The sequence below is a fragment of the Elgaria multicarinata genome, chromosome 17 (genome assembly GCF_023053635.1).
Source record: "Elgaria multicarinata webbii isolate HBS135686 ecotype San Diego chromosome 17, rElgMul1.1.pri, whole genome shotgun sequence".
NCBI lineage: Eukaryota > Metazoa > Chordata > Lepidosauria > Squamata > Anguidae > Elgaria > Elgaria multicarinata.
Window position 1 is genome coordinate 428,407 of NC_086187.1, and position 14,120 is coordinate 442,526.

At 51.6% G+C, this 14,120-nt stretch overlaps 1 protein-coding gene across 1 annotated transcript; it reads right to left on the minus strand.

The window, feature by feature from the left end:
• Nucleotides 1-2,675: 2,675 nt before the first annotated feature.
• On the minus strand, nt 2,676-10,455 carry LOC134410235 (spatacsin-like). The gene is made up of 10 exons (XM_063143406.1): nt 9,615-10,455; nt 8,999-9,139; nt 8,623-8,823; nt 7,868-8,005; nt 7,167-7,304; nt 6,437-6,561; nt 5,765-5,933; nt 3,543-3,802; nt 3,240-3,391; nt 2,676-2,996 (listed from the first exon to the last, which is right to left on the minus strand). Exons 1-10 carry the CDS (start codon nt 10,453-10,455, stop codon nt 2,804-2,806), a joined length of 2,358 nt encoding a protein of 785 aa, XP_062999476.1. The 3' UTR covers nt 2,676-2,803.
• Nucleotides 10,456-14,120: the final 3,665 nt, after the last annotated feature.

Consider the following 14,120-nt stretch of genomic DNA (forward strand, 5'->3'; position numbering starts at 1 on the left):
ACACACACACACACACACACACAATGCCAACTTTGATTTTTAAGAATATATGTTTCCTGGAAAAAATAAGAAGCACAAAACTTGAAACTGCTACATTGATTTTAAAGTGCAAGAAATACGTCATGCCAATTATAGCAAACAAATTGGAAAGGAACGTCTATGGGTCTAAAATGCATTATTTAATAGGAATATCACCTCCAAATCATCCCCCCAACTCACACACACACGCACACACGCACTCAGCATCACTCACTCCAAACAAACACACGCATGAACACACACATTCACTCAAAGACCCCATGCACCCCATTCACCCATACATTCTCTCTCTCTCTCTCTCTCTCTCTCTCTCTCTCTCTCTCTTCCGGGCGCGTTCTGGAAGTCTGAACGTGGAGCCACTCCACCTCCACCTCCACCCCAGTGTCCCTGGCTTTGCTTCAGCTGGGCGGGCGCAGGGCGCCATCTCGCCCGCCCAGGCCCAACTGAATCCTCAGGCCAGGCCGGCTCACAGCCAACACGCGTGAGTGCTGCGCTGGGCCCGGCGCCCCTCTTAGCTTGGCGCTCTAGGTGGCCACCTGAGTGGTCTCTATGGTAGCACCGGCCCTGTGGAGAGGCAGCACCTCTCCTGAGCAGAAATGGTCCTGTGGAGGAGCCAGTCAAAATCAGCCTCTATCAAGTACTGTGATGGTTTCAGGTTGTATCTAGGACTCTCTCGATGGTTGCTAGGATAAAGAAACAAATGCTTGATACACCATTTTTAAAAAATATTAAATTCAGCTGATACTCAGAACTAAATGCAGACAGATTGCATAGCTTGAACACCAGCTGCACCCCTGCACCCCCATTTCTAAAGCAAAGTGTTCTCCCGTATGTACCTACTCAGACCCTTCAGTCCTCTTCGGAGGCATTTCTAAAAATGCCCCTGACAAAGGAGGCGGGACGGGAGGCTACAAGTGAGGCAGAGGCCTTCCGATTTGGGGAATGGGTTCGCCTGGGACCTACATTGTTATCTTTTTGGCACCAGGCAAAGACATTTCTTTTCTCACAGCCATTTTAGAGTTTAGTTTTTAGATTTTATGGCTAGATTTTAGTTTTATATATTTTAAAAAGATTGGTTCCTACACCCTTTGTTTTCTGCATTATATTTTATTCTGTTTGTAATCTGCCCAAAGAACATCTGTTATTGGTCAAATTAAAAATAGAATACATAGGGCGGGCGGTGGGGGGCGGTGGCTCTGGGGGCCCTCCACTGAGGCCCAACACTGCCACGCCCTAGTTCATTCCCCAGGCTGCATCATAGAACTGGAAGGGGCTTTCTAGGCCAGGGCGTTCGACCCACTCCTCAGCGCCAGTGCAGGAATCCCTCTTAGAGCATCGCTGCCAGATGGTGGTCCAGTCTCTGGTTGACTACACCAGTGATAGGGAGCCCATTGCCTCCCAAGACAGTTGGTTCCATTCTCTGACTGCTCTAACCAGTAGAGAAATTTCCCTGTTATTCAGCCAGAATCCGCACTTGGATGACAGAGAACATGTTTTGGCCTCCTTTGTGTGACAATGCTTTAGGTACTTGAAAAGTGCTATCTAACCCTCCCCATCTTTCTCTTCTCAAGGCCAACATACCCAGTTCTTTGAATATTGCCATTCCAATTATGAGCCATCTCACTGGAGGCAGCCCTCACGGGATGACACATGCACAGGTCCCAGCACCAACTGAAGAGGTGGACTCATTCCGTGGCCCACCCCACTCCACCCCCCGAAGCAAGCAGACAGCTCAGAAACGTCTCCAAAGACTTCATTCCCAGCCCTTGGCGACTCACGACATGACTGGAACTCCACCATTGTGGGCCAATCCCTGGAAGTGCCGCTTTCCACGCTCTTGCTGGTTGTGGTGCTAGTAGTGGTAGGAGGCTTCCGGCTCCCAACAGATTCTGGCTCAAACTCAGAGGACAGGATGGGGGTGGGATCATGTGCAGAGTAAATATCACATCCGCACCAGAGGCAAGCCTGCCTTGGAGAGGCATTTTTGGCAGGTCCTAGAGTGATCTGCTGTGAAAGCCTTGCATGAAACAGCTGAACTATGCAGGGGAGGAAGATGGAGCTCAGAGGCGATGTAGCGATGCCAGGGGCAGCTGGGCTCCCACTTACGCACATTTTCTGTGGATTGTAGCTGTGCTGAGATAAGCCAACCACAGATATGTAAAAGCAGAACGAGAACAGCAACAAGAAAGGCCACACCTCTGACTTTGTTATAGCAATTTAATTTAACACGCTTGAGAGCTACAGCCGTTAAATAAAACAAAATTACATGATTTCTTTCTGTTGTATCTCCTTGGAAAAAGTGTTATTTCAATTCCCTTGTATCTGAGATGAATTGCTGGGGGAATTTCACAGTTGGCAAATAAGGGCTGAAGGGTGCGCATGTGTAAATGTTGCATGCGCACTGGACTTCAACACTGCGCTGGCCAGAGACAACCTGAATCTGGCGTTGACATTTGGCCAGTGTGTTACTTGCTCTTGGCTTAACAGTAGTTTTAACCACCATACAGTAAAAGGAATTTAAAATGATTTGGGAGAAATGTATCTTTGAGACAGAGGAGTCACGAAGCAATACGATCAGTAAAATTTAACGGAGTTCTACAACAGGATTGTAGTCTCTGTCTTTTAAGACTCCGCTGTTCCGTTCATAACCCGAATAATAAATTTAGTAATAAAGTTTAATGACACAAAAGTTAGACCTAAAAGCAGTGCAAAGTCCTAAGATCACCTTTGCACCTTTGAGACATTCCTCCACTATCAATGTAGGTCAGAAAGCAAAGAACCATTTTATTATTTCACGTGTGTTCTTGCCAATGTGGAAATCCTTCAGAAGCATGTTCACTACGTCGTAGAACTGGTTGTCATAAGCTAGCTTGTAATACACATCGATATCATCACAATAGGTCAACAGCTTCTTCAGGTTTTTTAGAGCCGGTTCATTGCCTGCACGCTGCTTGAACCTGAAAGAGATGGTCATACTGTTAACAGATGTCCTCACCCCCTCTGCTTTCATCCTACGGCCAGCCTCTCCATTAGTTCAACCTAGTGCCGAAAGAATGAGATCTACCCCCTTTCAGTACGTACTCTGAAGGACTTGAAGACATGAAGCCAGTATCCCAATGATACAGAAAACCTGATTTGGGAGAAGTCTCCCCACTGGAGAATTGGGCTTCAAATGGTTCACTTGGTTGCAGAGGACTTACTCCTGGGCCATTTCCTCAAAGGTGCTCGCCTTGAGCAGGCCACGCTGCTTGCACTCCTCCAGGTAGCTGAAGTCCTCCTTTACAATCACTTGCTGATACAGGACTTCAGCCCAGTCCGGAACGAAGTCATAGGCCTCAGCCACGACTGCCGCCTAGCGAGAGATTGGGAGTGGAGAGGGAAGAGATCCCAGTTGGAGCAGGAGCAGGAGCATGCTAGGAGCTGCACGCTGCCCCCTGCCAACAAAAGGACTCTGCCCCCTAAGGCTCTCTGTCCATCGTACTGAGATCCTGACTGCATGTCACATTCAGCATGAAAAGTAGCCAGGCTCTCAGAAAGAACAAGGAAAGTGTCTGGGCCCACAACAGGACCGAGCTCCAATCAAGCTCTTGCAAGGAAAAATACTCAAGATCCAACAATAGCTGTAAGCTGTTCCCGATGGTGAAAGCTCTCCTGTCCTCTTCGTCACCGGGTAGAACCTGGGCAGGGACATGGCACATTCCAGCAGGCTCTTCTGGCTCAGGTTGATCAGCTTGGTTTTGGGGTTGGTGTTCAGGAAGTGGAGCTGCAGCGTAATGAGCTTTGTCAGCCTCTTGCAGCGCAAGGACTGACGCACACAGAAGTCCTCAAAGAGGAAGGATGAAGAGAAAGGAGTCAGGTAAGCAAGGAGGAAGCAGCTGCAGTCACTGCACCTAGCTGCAACAGGACAGCCTTGGTTTGGGTCCAGGCTACCTGCGGGGTCACCTTCACCTGTACAATCCACCTCGCACACTCAGGTTCTCTGGGAAGAATTTCCATCAGTGAGCCAAAATTAGGCTGACATGTATTACCCAGAGGACCTCTTCTGCTTCTCCCAGACTGTGGCATGGCCTGCCGGAGGAGATTCGTCAACTTAACAGTCTTTTAGCATTTAAGAAAGCTATAAAGACGGATCTCAGGCATATCCAGTGGAGTCTTAGGATGTTTTTAGGATGTTTTAACAGTGTATACTATGTTTTTAATCAGTATTTTATACTTACTGTTGTTCCCCACCTTGATCCAAACGGAGAGGCAGGTAAGAAATAAAATTATCATTATTCCCAACTCCAGATCTTTGGACTAACTGTCACCAGCCCCAGCCAGCATGGGCAATGGTCAGAAATGGTCAGTGGGAGCTGTAGTCCAAACCATCTGGACAGCACCAGGTTGGGAAGGCTGCAACAGGGCAACTGGATACATACCGGACACCAGGTTTGGATTTGCATGGGCAGAGCAGACTGTGATTTGGAGCTGCAAATAGGAGGGTTTTTCCCCACCACCAAAGGTGCAGCATGCGAAGCCGAAAGTAACAACGAGGGCCTGAGCTAGTTCTCCCCTTCAGACACAATGGGAGTTCTTCTGCAAATCCTGGATGGAGGGTCACTGACCTTCACTAATGCTAATGCTTTACCGATAGGAATAGTTCTCTGGCGTAGTGGTCTACCATTGCTTGGCTCCGACGGGCCAATTCTACTGTTACTTTCTACTGTTAGTTTTACCCTACCCTGTGCCTGCTTACCCTACCCTGTACCTGTTTGCATTCTCTTCCCCTCCTTATTGTTTTACTATGATTTTATTAGATTGTAAGCCTATGCGGCAGGGTCTTGCTATTTACTGTTTTACTCTGTACAGCACCATGTACATTGATGGTGCTATATAAATAAATAAATAAATTAATAATAATAATAATAATAATAATAATAATAATAATAATAATAATGGGTGAGCCCAGGGTGGCTGTGTGCAAAAGGACTAGGCAGAGCGTAAAGCATGAGCGTATGCCCAGAGGTTCTCGCACCTCTTCGCATCCTGTGTGGGTAGAAAGGCAGCCACAAGAGTCAGTGTTTATGCTCCAGGTCTCCACGCCTTTGCTTGATGCACCTACTCAGGCACACTGGATTTTCTAGAGTCTAAGTGCTAAGCATATACTTAAAGTGGCAGCAAGGCGGAGCTCCTTCGTAACAGAACGTGCCACACCTGAAGAAGCTCTTGATGAAAGCCCTAACCCTCTTTATCGACGCTGCTGAGAGCTATTCCAAGGTAAAATGGAACACTGAATGGGGCTGGATGAAGGTTTAAAATAGTGATGGGAGCCTGTAGCCCTCAGCTCCCATCAGCCCCAGCCAGCATGGGAATAGATGCTGGGAGTGGTAGTCCAACAGGTTTCAATTTAAAGGGGAGCTGTGAAGTGTTTGCTCCATGTGTTCTGTGGTGTGATAGTTCTTGCATCAGGTACGTGAAAAGGGCTGTGTTCTGAAGGCACTCCTCTGGAAAGGAGAGAGCAGGGTGATTGTATGACCACGGTGGGCAGCGATGCCGCCTGCTCTGTGTCAGGGGACCTACTCTGTGTCAGGGGACACACGCTCCCCCACCCCCACCCCCACCCCCTCAAACCCACCCCCACGGCACCTCCTCCTCCTCCACCTGAGATCGAACACCTCAGACATCCCACCGTTTCCAGGTCCGGGTGGCTCCCGCCCGGGGCTCCCCGGGACGAGCGGCAATTTACCCCAAGGCTGGGATTCAATGAGCTTCAGCTGGACCTTGGCTGCCGCCTCGTGGTTCTCCCCAATCTCCCGGCACATGCTGAAGCAGAGGGCGATCATGTTGTGCTTCTCGCTGTCTCCTGGGCGGCAGCGCTTGATGTAGTCCAGCAGCGCTGTCTTGAGGGTCCCGCTCTGCCAAAGAGGGAGGGGCGGAGAGTGAAGGCAGCGCGTGGCTTGGGACCTGGCCAGCGCCAATCCTCAGGGCAAGTGAGCTCTGGCGCTGAGCAGAGCCCTCCAACAGCAACGCCAGGCCTCACAGTCGCTTGTGAAGGAGCGTAAAGGTGGCAAGAAAAACCTGCCCTTAAGACGGGGGTGGGGCAACTTGTGGTCCTCCAGCAGATATCCAGGTCTCCAAGTCCTGCCGTCCCTCATCACTGGCTCTGCTGGCTAAGGCGGAGGGAGGGGAACTGTAGGCCAAATACACCTGGAGGGCCAGAGGTTGCCCACCCCTGCCTTCAAGGGTGAGGGCATGGGCAAGTGATGGAGAGTTCGGTAGCACGGGGCAACATGTCGTGGGAATGCAGGGACTGGGGCGGTTATTTTGGAAGAGGGAAACAAGCAGAACAAAGGCACTGGAGGTTCTACAATTTGGAACTCTTGGACTGGGAAGGGTGGATTCTGTTGTTTGTACCCACCGGGTCCAACTTCTTTCTCATTAGCACCTCAAAGTGGTGCTTCTCATGCAGCAAGTCAAAGATGTAGGTCATCTCGTTGTACCTGCCGATGCCAGTGAGGTCGAACCTTTGGGGAGAGAAAAGAGCTTGAGCTTCAGAACCCACAAAACGTCACCCCACACGTTGCCGTTGGAGCAGTGCTGTGTCATGACAGCCCCACTCTTCCACTTGGGACAGAGTCCCTGCCTGTGGAATGCCACTGACCAGCCACTTCCCCCATTTCAGTGGGGTTCCAGACACTATGGACACCTCCCAGCTGCAGGCAAGAACTCCCCAGCTGAGAGACTGAGCAACGGAAGAAACGAACGCAAGGCCAGGAGGAAGCAATGGCTGCTCTCTCACCAGACCAGTGGAGAGCCACTCGCTTCCACACACAAGGCCCGACTCCTGGCACTGCTTCTCACGAGAGACACTGCAGGACGCTTGCTGGCGTAAGTCAACCTGCAGCACAACAGAACAAGACCTGTGTCGGAGCACAGGCCACCCTTCACAGGCGCGGGCAGGCGAGCGTCTGCCTTGCCACGGCCTTCCCTGCTCAGTGAGGGAGACAGCGGAGCTCCGGGAATCAGTGGGAGCCACAACAGCCTGCCGCTCTAAAACCCCAAAGACCAGGGGGAGGAAGGGGCACCGCAGCCGCTCAACATCCTCCACGGGGTGCTTTTGGGGCTGCCGCCACCGCCGCCGTCTCTACATCCCACAAGGCCGTATTCTTCACTGGGTGCTAAGTGTTCGTCTGTGAGCGTTCGGGCAGCTTGGAGAACGCGAATAATCCCTTCCATATGACACGTGAGGCTGAAGCAATTATGGGCGAGGATCAGGAGCTCTGTAGCTAAGGGAGGGAGGAATGGGGGCTCCCATCAGTAAGCATTTTGCTTAAAACAGAGTTCATGTGGCCCAAAAGCCAAAGAGCGGGATTTAAGTCCCTGCCTTGTTACTGTCTGCTGAATGGGACCCCCAGCAGCCAACCTCTCAGCTGTGGGAGACCCAGAGACCCAGTTCCCAGGCTTGAGTCATGAAGGTCAGAGATGGAGACCACCGCTTTCCCCTTCTGGGAATGTTCGCACATTCTCAAAGGGCTCAAGCGGTAAACCTGCACTGCTCCCTAGACACACGTGCAGCCTGGGGAACTGCAGCAGCATGTGAACCGAGGCCTCCACGAATGCAGCTCCTGGCATCGCATTTCCCAGATGTCCACCACGCAAAGAGAGCAAAAGGACAGGACACGAGGTCGCTCCTACAGCACAGTCGTATCTATGTGTACTCGGACATGACGTCCCAGGGACTGCGACGAGATCTGTGGCCAAGTGCGCATGTTTGGGGTAGCCGTCTTAGTCACAAGACCCAAGTCCTCGTAAGCGTGACATTACTGGACGTCCAGAGATAAACACTTACTGCAGGCAAGCTCCCCGTGAGGGACAGATGAAATTTTATCCAATAGCTTCACGCCAACCAGGGTGGGGTCCTGGCACAGTTTGGCCAACTGCAGGAACGCCTCGCTCTCCTCTGCTGGATTTAAGACTTGCTTTTCCCCTGTACAGACAGCAGGCCCAGAATGACATAGCGGCCACAGCACATTCCTCCGCTGAGCACCTGGGCCACGAAGGCAGCCTCTCCTCTCGCAAGTTTAGGAGTTCTTCCCCCATAAGTTGCACGAGCTCTGCCCTTGGCCCAAGAAAGCCATTTAAATGCCACGGCCATGGCAGAAGCAGTGACTTATTATTTTAATTTTTAAAAGTATTTTCATTCTTGTTGTAAGATGCTTTGGGTCTGAGAAAGATGTCCAGTAATAAATAATTGGATGATGGTGGTGGTGATGATGATGTAAAGAGGGTGGGATGGGGTGCAGGCAGTCACAGTGGATGGCAGCCTGAACGTGAGCTGACAACGTAACGCAGCATCGAAAAAGGGCCACTACAATGTTTTGGTTGGTATCAAGAGGCACAACGTCAGCCAGACTCCCAGAGTTTGGCAATCAACTGCCTGGAACGGAGCAAACAGACCAACAGCAGTGAGAACCCTCTGCCAGAGATGCTTTAAGGTGGGCTCCTGCATTGAGCAGGGGGTTGGACTTGATGACCTTACAGGCCCCTTCCAACTCGACTATTCTATGGGCCTATGAACTGGAGCCCCCACTCGCCCATACACACCTCTTCCTTGCAAAGGCGCCAGCACTTCTCGGGTGACTTCCTCAGCCACGAGCTCCGCCACCATCTCTGGCTCCAGCCCCTGGGTGGTGAGGAAGGCCTGGGCCTTCTTGCCCCTGTCTGGCTGCTGGGAGGACAGGATCACCCGAAGCAGCTTCTCAGAATCATGGGCGGAGATCTCACCGAAGGAACAGCCCAGCTCCTGCAGAGCACCACGGAGAAGGACGGGGGAGGCCAATCCTGAAGCACCTGCCGCCTGGGAGAACCCCCACCCCACCCTGACCCCATGCCAAACGGACAGGCAAGATGCTCGGGGAAATTCCTATGCTTTCTGGAGCGCCCGCCCCAGGCGGCTCCAAACATGTGTCCAGACATTCCTTGGACAGGTCATACAGGCAGAGGACCTGCCTGCAGTAGTTCCGCCCATGTACACACTCTGCAATGAGAGCCTGCAGGCTACCTACAACCTCCTGGGGTGGGCACATCGCCTCCACCAAAGACCGCCACTCTAGGCTGGAGGCTGAAAATAAATGCAAGACTTCAGGAAGCAAGGAACAACCACGTCCAGAAGACTGATGAATCAAGACAAATCCTGCAGGAATTGCAGGTCACAATTTACAGAAAGAACCAACTGAAGGTTGGACAATGCTAATGAGCTTCAAAGCAAGGGAGGATCTAAAATGCTCAGAGATCTTCAATTGTCAAGTGCCCCCCACCCCGCCCATTTCTCTCTAGCCATTCCTGAAGAAACAAAGATCACACCAATTCTGAAAAGTCTGAATTACAAACTCTGAACTGGAGTTCTATGATGGAAACATTTCTAAGAATGGCCGGTGGCAACAACCCATCACACCCAACTGCTCTGTGATAGAACAACACTGATCCTCCCCCACACAATGGCTGGCAGAAAGGAATACGTTGCGAAGGAGGGGTGTGCAGAACTCCGAGAGGGACACCTGGTGGGACTCCGACATCCCTGGGCTACAGCTGCTCACTGCTCTGCAGTCGTTTCTTCTGAGAGCCCTCTGCTCCGTTTCTCTTGCCCTTGCTTTCCTCTTTTTCTTGCGCTGCAAGGACAGCTTGGATATCTGGGTGAAACCAGCTTTGAGGGGTTTCTCCAGAAGCCAGCGCTCTGCAGTGCAAGACCAAGGAGACGTCTCTACTGTAGAAGTTAAAATACCGGCAAACGCGGCTGGCCTCGTGCTCACTGCCCTCATCCAGAAGGTGCCCGATTAGCAAACTCAGCGATTCCAATTCGGCCTCAGAAAGCATGGCGTGCAGTGCATCTTGGGAAGGCAAACTCTCAAGCTGCAAGTACTTGGGCACATTTAAAGCAGCTAGCTTAGAAAAGGAGAACTCCTTGGCTAAGGAGTCAAAGGACAGTTCGCCACTCATGGAAATCTGGTGAGAGAATCTCTGCTTGACCTGCCCCGTGCCCTGACTCAGAGTCTGTTGTGTGATGCGGCAAAGCCAAATTTCTCTTTCAATATGCTCAAGCTCATCGAGTGGAATTGGGTCACTTTTAGCTAGCCAGTGTCCAGCCAAGGTAAGCAAAAGTTGCCTCTCAAGGACCCTCGATGCTCTCTCATCGCCCAAGGACTCAGAGGACAAAACGTCCGCCTGAGCCAAGAAGAAAGCAGAGGCTGCTGGGTGAGAGATGGCCTTTCTCACGTAGCTTTCGTGACACTTTTTCCAGAACTCGATCCTCGTCCGCTTTTGATACCAATGGCCAATCTGTTTCAAGAGGTGTATATTTTGGAGCACCTGCAAAAGACCGGTTAAAACATTTCTCAATCCCTTCTCAACAACGAGAACCAAAGGAAATCTTAACGACATGGAAATTGAGGACACAAGTTAAGTGTCTCTCTGCATAAAGCAGGTAACGTCTCTATGCCACTTTCCAATTCTACTTTGGTTAGAGATGGAAAATAACTAGGGGTGTGCACGGACCCCCCCGCTCCGCTTCTCTTCCAGATCCGCGATTTGCGGAACGGGCCGCTCCACCCCACCCCCGCTCCGCCTATGTCCGCTCCGCTCCGCTCGGAGCTCCGGATCTGGATCGGAGCTCCGTTTCCCCCCCCCCATAGGCTTGCATTAAGATAAAAAAGTATACAACTTTTTTTCTGTTAAAGTTAGAAACCTCAAGTTTGGCACCATGACACCTCACATGCACACCTCACATGCACGCCAAGGCAATCCCATCATCCCCTGATTTTTGGGGAATTTATGAAAACCAGGCACCCCATTCACACCCCTTTCCATAGCTCCGTCAATTTGCACGTTAAAAATCTCAAACTCGCCACCATGATAGCTTGTCCAGGGATACAAACGCACACCAAGACTCAAGGCAATCCCATCATCCCCTGATTTTTGGGGAATTTATGAAAACCGGGCACCCCATTCACACCCCTTTCGATAGCTCTGTCAATTTGCACTTTAGAAACCTCAAACTCGCCACCATGAAAGTTTGTCCAGGGATACACATGCATGCCCAGACTCAAGGCAGTCCCATCATCCCCTGATTTTTGGGGAATTTATGAAAACCGGGCACCCCATTCACACCCCTTTCCATAGCTCTGTCAATTTGCACTTTAGAAACCTCAAACTCGCCACCATGAAAGTTTGTCCAGGGATACACATGCATGCCCAGACTCAAGGCAGTCCCATCATCCCCTGATTTTTGGGGAATTTATGAAAACCGGGCTCCCCATTAACACCCCTTTTGATAGCTCTGTCAATTTGCACTTTAGAAACCTCAAACTCGCCACCATGATAGCTTGTCCAGGGATACATATGCACACCGAGACTCAAGGCAGTCCCAGCGGCAGAGCCCGGTAAGGGATCAAGGGAGAGGGGGGCCTTACCTGCCTCCGTCGGCGGTCCATCGGCGTCTTCAATTGAGCCCGCGGTTCCACCAGGAGGTCTGGGCCGCGGGCTCAATTGAAGATGCCGACGGACCGCCGACGGAGGCAGGTAAGGGAGAGGAGGGTGGGAGGGGGCTTACCGGGCCCTGCCGCCGTCGCCGCATGGGCTACAGTGGCAGGGCCTGGTAAACCCCACTTACCTTTCCGGCGGAGCTCCGGATTGAGGCAAAGGATCCGCCTTCACCTCGATCCTCTTTGCCACGCTCCGCCGGCCCCGCAATCCTCTTCGCCTCCGCCTTAAGGGCAGGTGAAGCCCCCCGCTCCGCTCCTGCTTCTCCGGTCCGATTAGAAGCGGAGCACATCCCTAGTATGTATGTTTACTGTATGAAGGATTCCCCTCTGCTGCTGCTGCTGGAGGTGTACAAATTGTGCATGGACTTCAAAAACTACCACGAAGCCCAAGCCAGGCTCCTTGCATTCCAAGCCAGCATTTCAGAAGTAAGCAGAAGCTTAATTCACTTGATGAAGCTTTCAAAAACACCCAAGTCTTTAACAGCGGAGGCAGATTCTGGTGCCTCTGCTTTGTATATTGTTGTGAAAGCTGCAGGTGTTCAATGGGCTGAGTGCCATGCTGCTTCTCTCTTAAATTCTACCAGCGCTCTAAGACAATTTGGCTTCTGTGGTGAGAAGATCCTCGAAACTACAGATGGTTGCTTTTTAAATAATTATTGGTCGCATTGATACCCCGCTGTCGGTGCCCCTCCCGATCCCACCCATGAGGCAGGTTAGGCTGAGAGTCCGCGCCAGGCCCAGCGCCACCCTGTAAGCTTCATGGCCAAATGCGGACTTGAACCTGATTCTCCCTAGTCCCAGTCTAACACTGTAACCACTACACTATGCTGCCTCTCAGTGGGAGAAGAGACACCCCAGAGTGAACCTCACCCGTTTCCCCTTTCTTCTTCAATGAATGAAAGCCTGTAGGAGAAACCAAGCGATCTGGCACATGGCAGAATATTCCTTGAGTGATCAAACTATGAGTCCAATTTATAAAAGGTTTATTAAGGTTTAAGATGAGGAAGTGGGAGAAAGAAGAAAGCATATATAAAAGTTTGTTTGAAGAAATGTGTAGTAAATGATTTATGGTGAAGATTTTTGTGTTTGATTCAGATACATTTGTTAATGTTAGATAATTGGTTTGATTTTATCATATTTATTTTTTGCAACAGGCCCGTTCCTCTTCTTAGCCTCTTAGGCCTTTTGTTACTCTAATTCCAGCCCTGTCTGGGATGGGGGGGGGGGGGGAGAGAATCAACCAGTTAGGCGAAGCTGCTGCTGCTGCTGCTGAGTCGCATGTTTGTCCTGCGCTTAGGGAGAGGAATGAGGCAGGCAGGACAAGAGGCGTGCATTGGCGCAATCTTTGTTCCTGACAGATACATCCACCAGGAGGAGGTCCTGCATACATTACATGGGGTAAAACATGGGCCACGATCCTATTCTTTGGGATCCAGCGGAGGGATTCCTAAAGGGAGAGGCATTGACCCTGTTTCGCCGGCATGCTAAACCACGGTGGTTAAGCATTTTGAGGTAAACATCATGGCTTAGCATGTTGTGTGAACCATTCCTAACCATGGTGGCTATGTAACCACGGTTTAAACACGCACTCACCACTTGCTGCAAGAGGGTCGACGGCCTAACCGTGGCTTCGCATGTCCTCTGAACAGGCCCGAAGTCTACTGAGCCTGTTTCCTTAGTTGTGTTCTTTTGATCGTGAGTTTAATTTTACCAGATGAAGAACAGTTAACACCCACACACCACACCTTTCCTGGTGTGTACAACTCCTAGGGCGTTACTAGACGAGGCTGTAGCGCGCGTTACCTTCCGCAGTCACGCCGAGGCTTCCAGATGACGTTCACGAGGATCCGCCGTTATCCTGCGGTGAAGCCTCTTTCTCCCGACTTTAAAAAAGTGAGTTCTAGTGCGCCTTTTCCTGGCGTCCCGCGGTAATTCGGAGTACGTGTGGGAGGATGTGAGGTCACTGCGGTCCGCACTGGGCAGGAAAAGGCGTGCTAAGGGGGAGTGGTCAGCGGCTTCGGTCAAGCCGCCTCCGCCATTTGCGCGCAGTCCGCCAGCTGGGGCTTTTTTTTTTTACTCCCCCAGTGACAGTTTGCGCAGGACCGGAGGACCGGAAAAGTGGCTGGTGACTCCTTGCGGTGGGCAGCTACCGTGGCCGCATAATGGCGGTGCTGTACGCTGCCTGTTAGTGTGGGTACCAGGCTGGCAGAGGGCAGAGCTGTTTGTGGGCTGCTGCCATAGCTACGGCCAGATGTGGGTTGGCTCCTTGGGATGGGGCACAGGGCACAGAGGCGGTCATCGCCGCCGACACCTCAAAGGCATGATGGGAGATGTAGGCACAGAGTGCCCATGCAGACGATTGACCTCGGGTCATATGACACCCGCCACGACCCCATCAGGAAGTGAGCGCATCAGTGTTGACCCTCAACAGCAGCAGCAGCACTTCAGCTGGCACTGGCACTGCCGCCGCTGCCGCCGCCGCTGCTGCCGCCGGGGCCAGTGGCGGCATCGCTGACGGCTGCGCAAGTTTGCGGTCTTTCGGACGTGCGCAAACCGTGCAGCGAG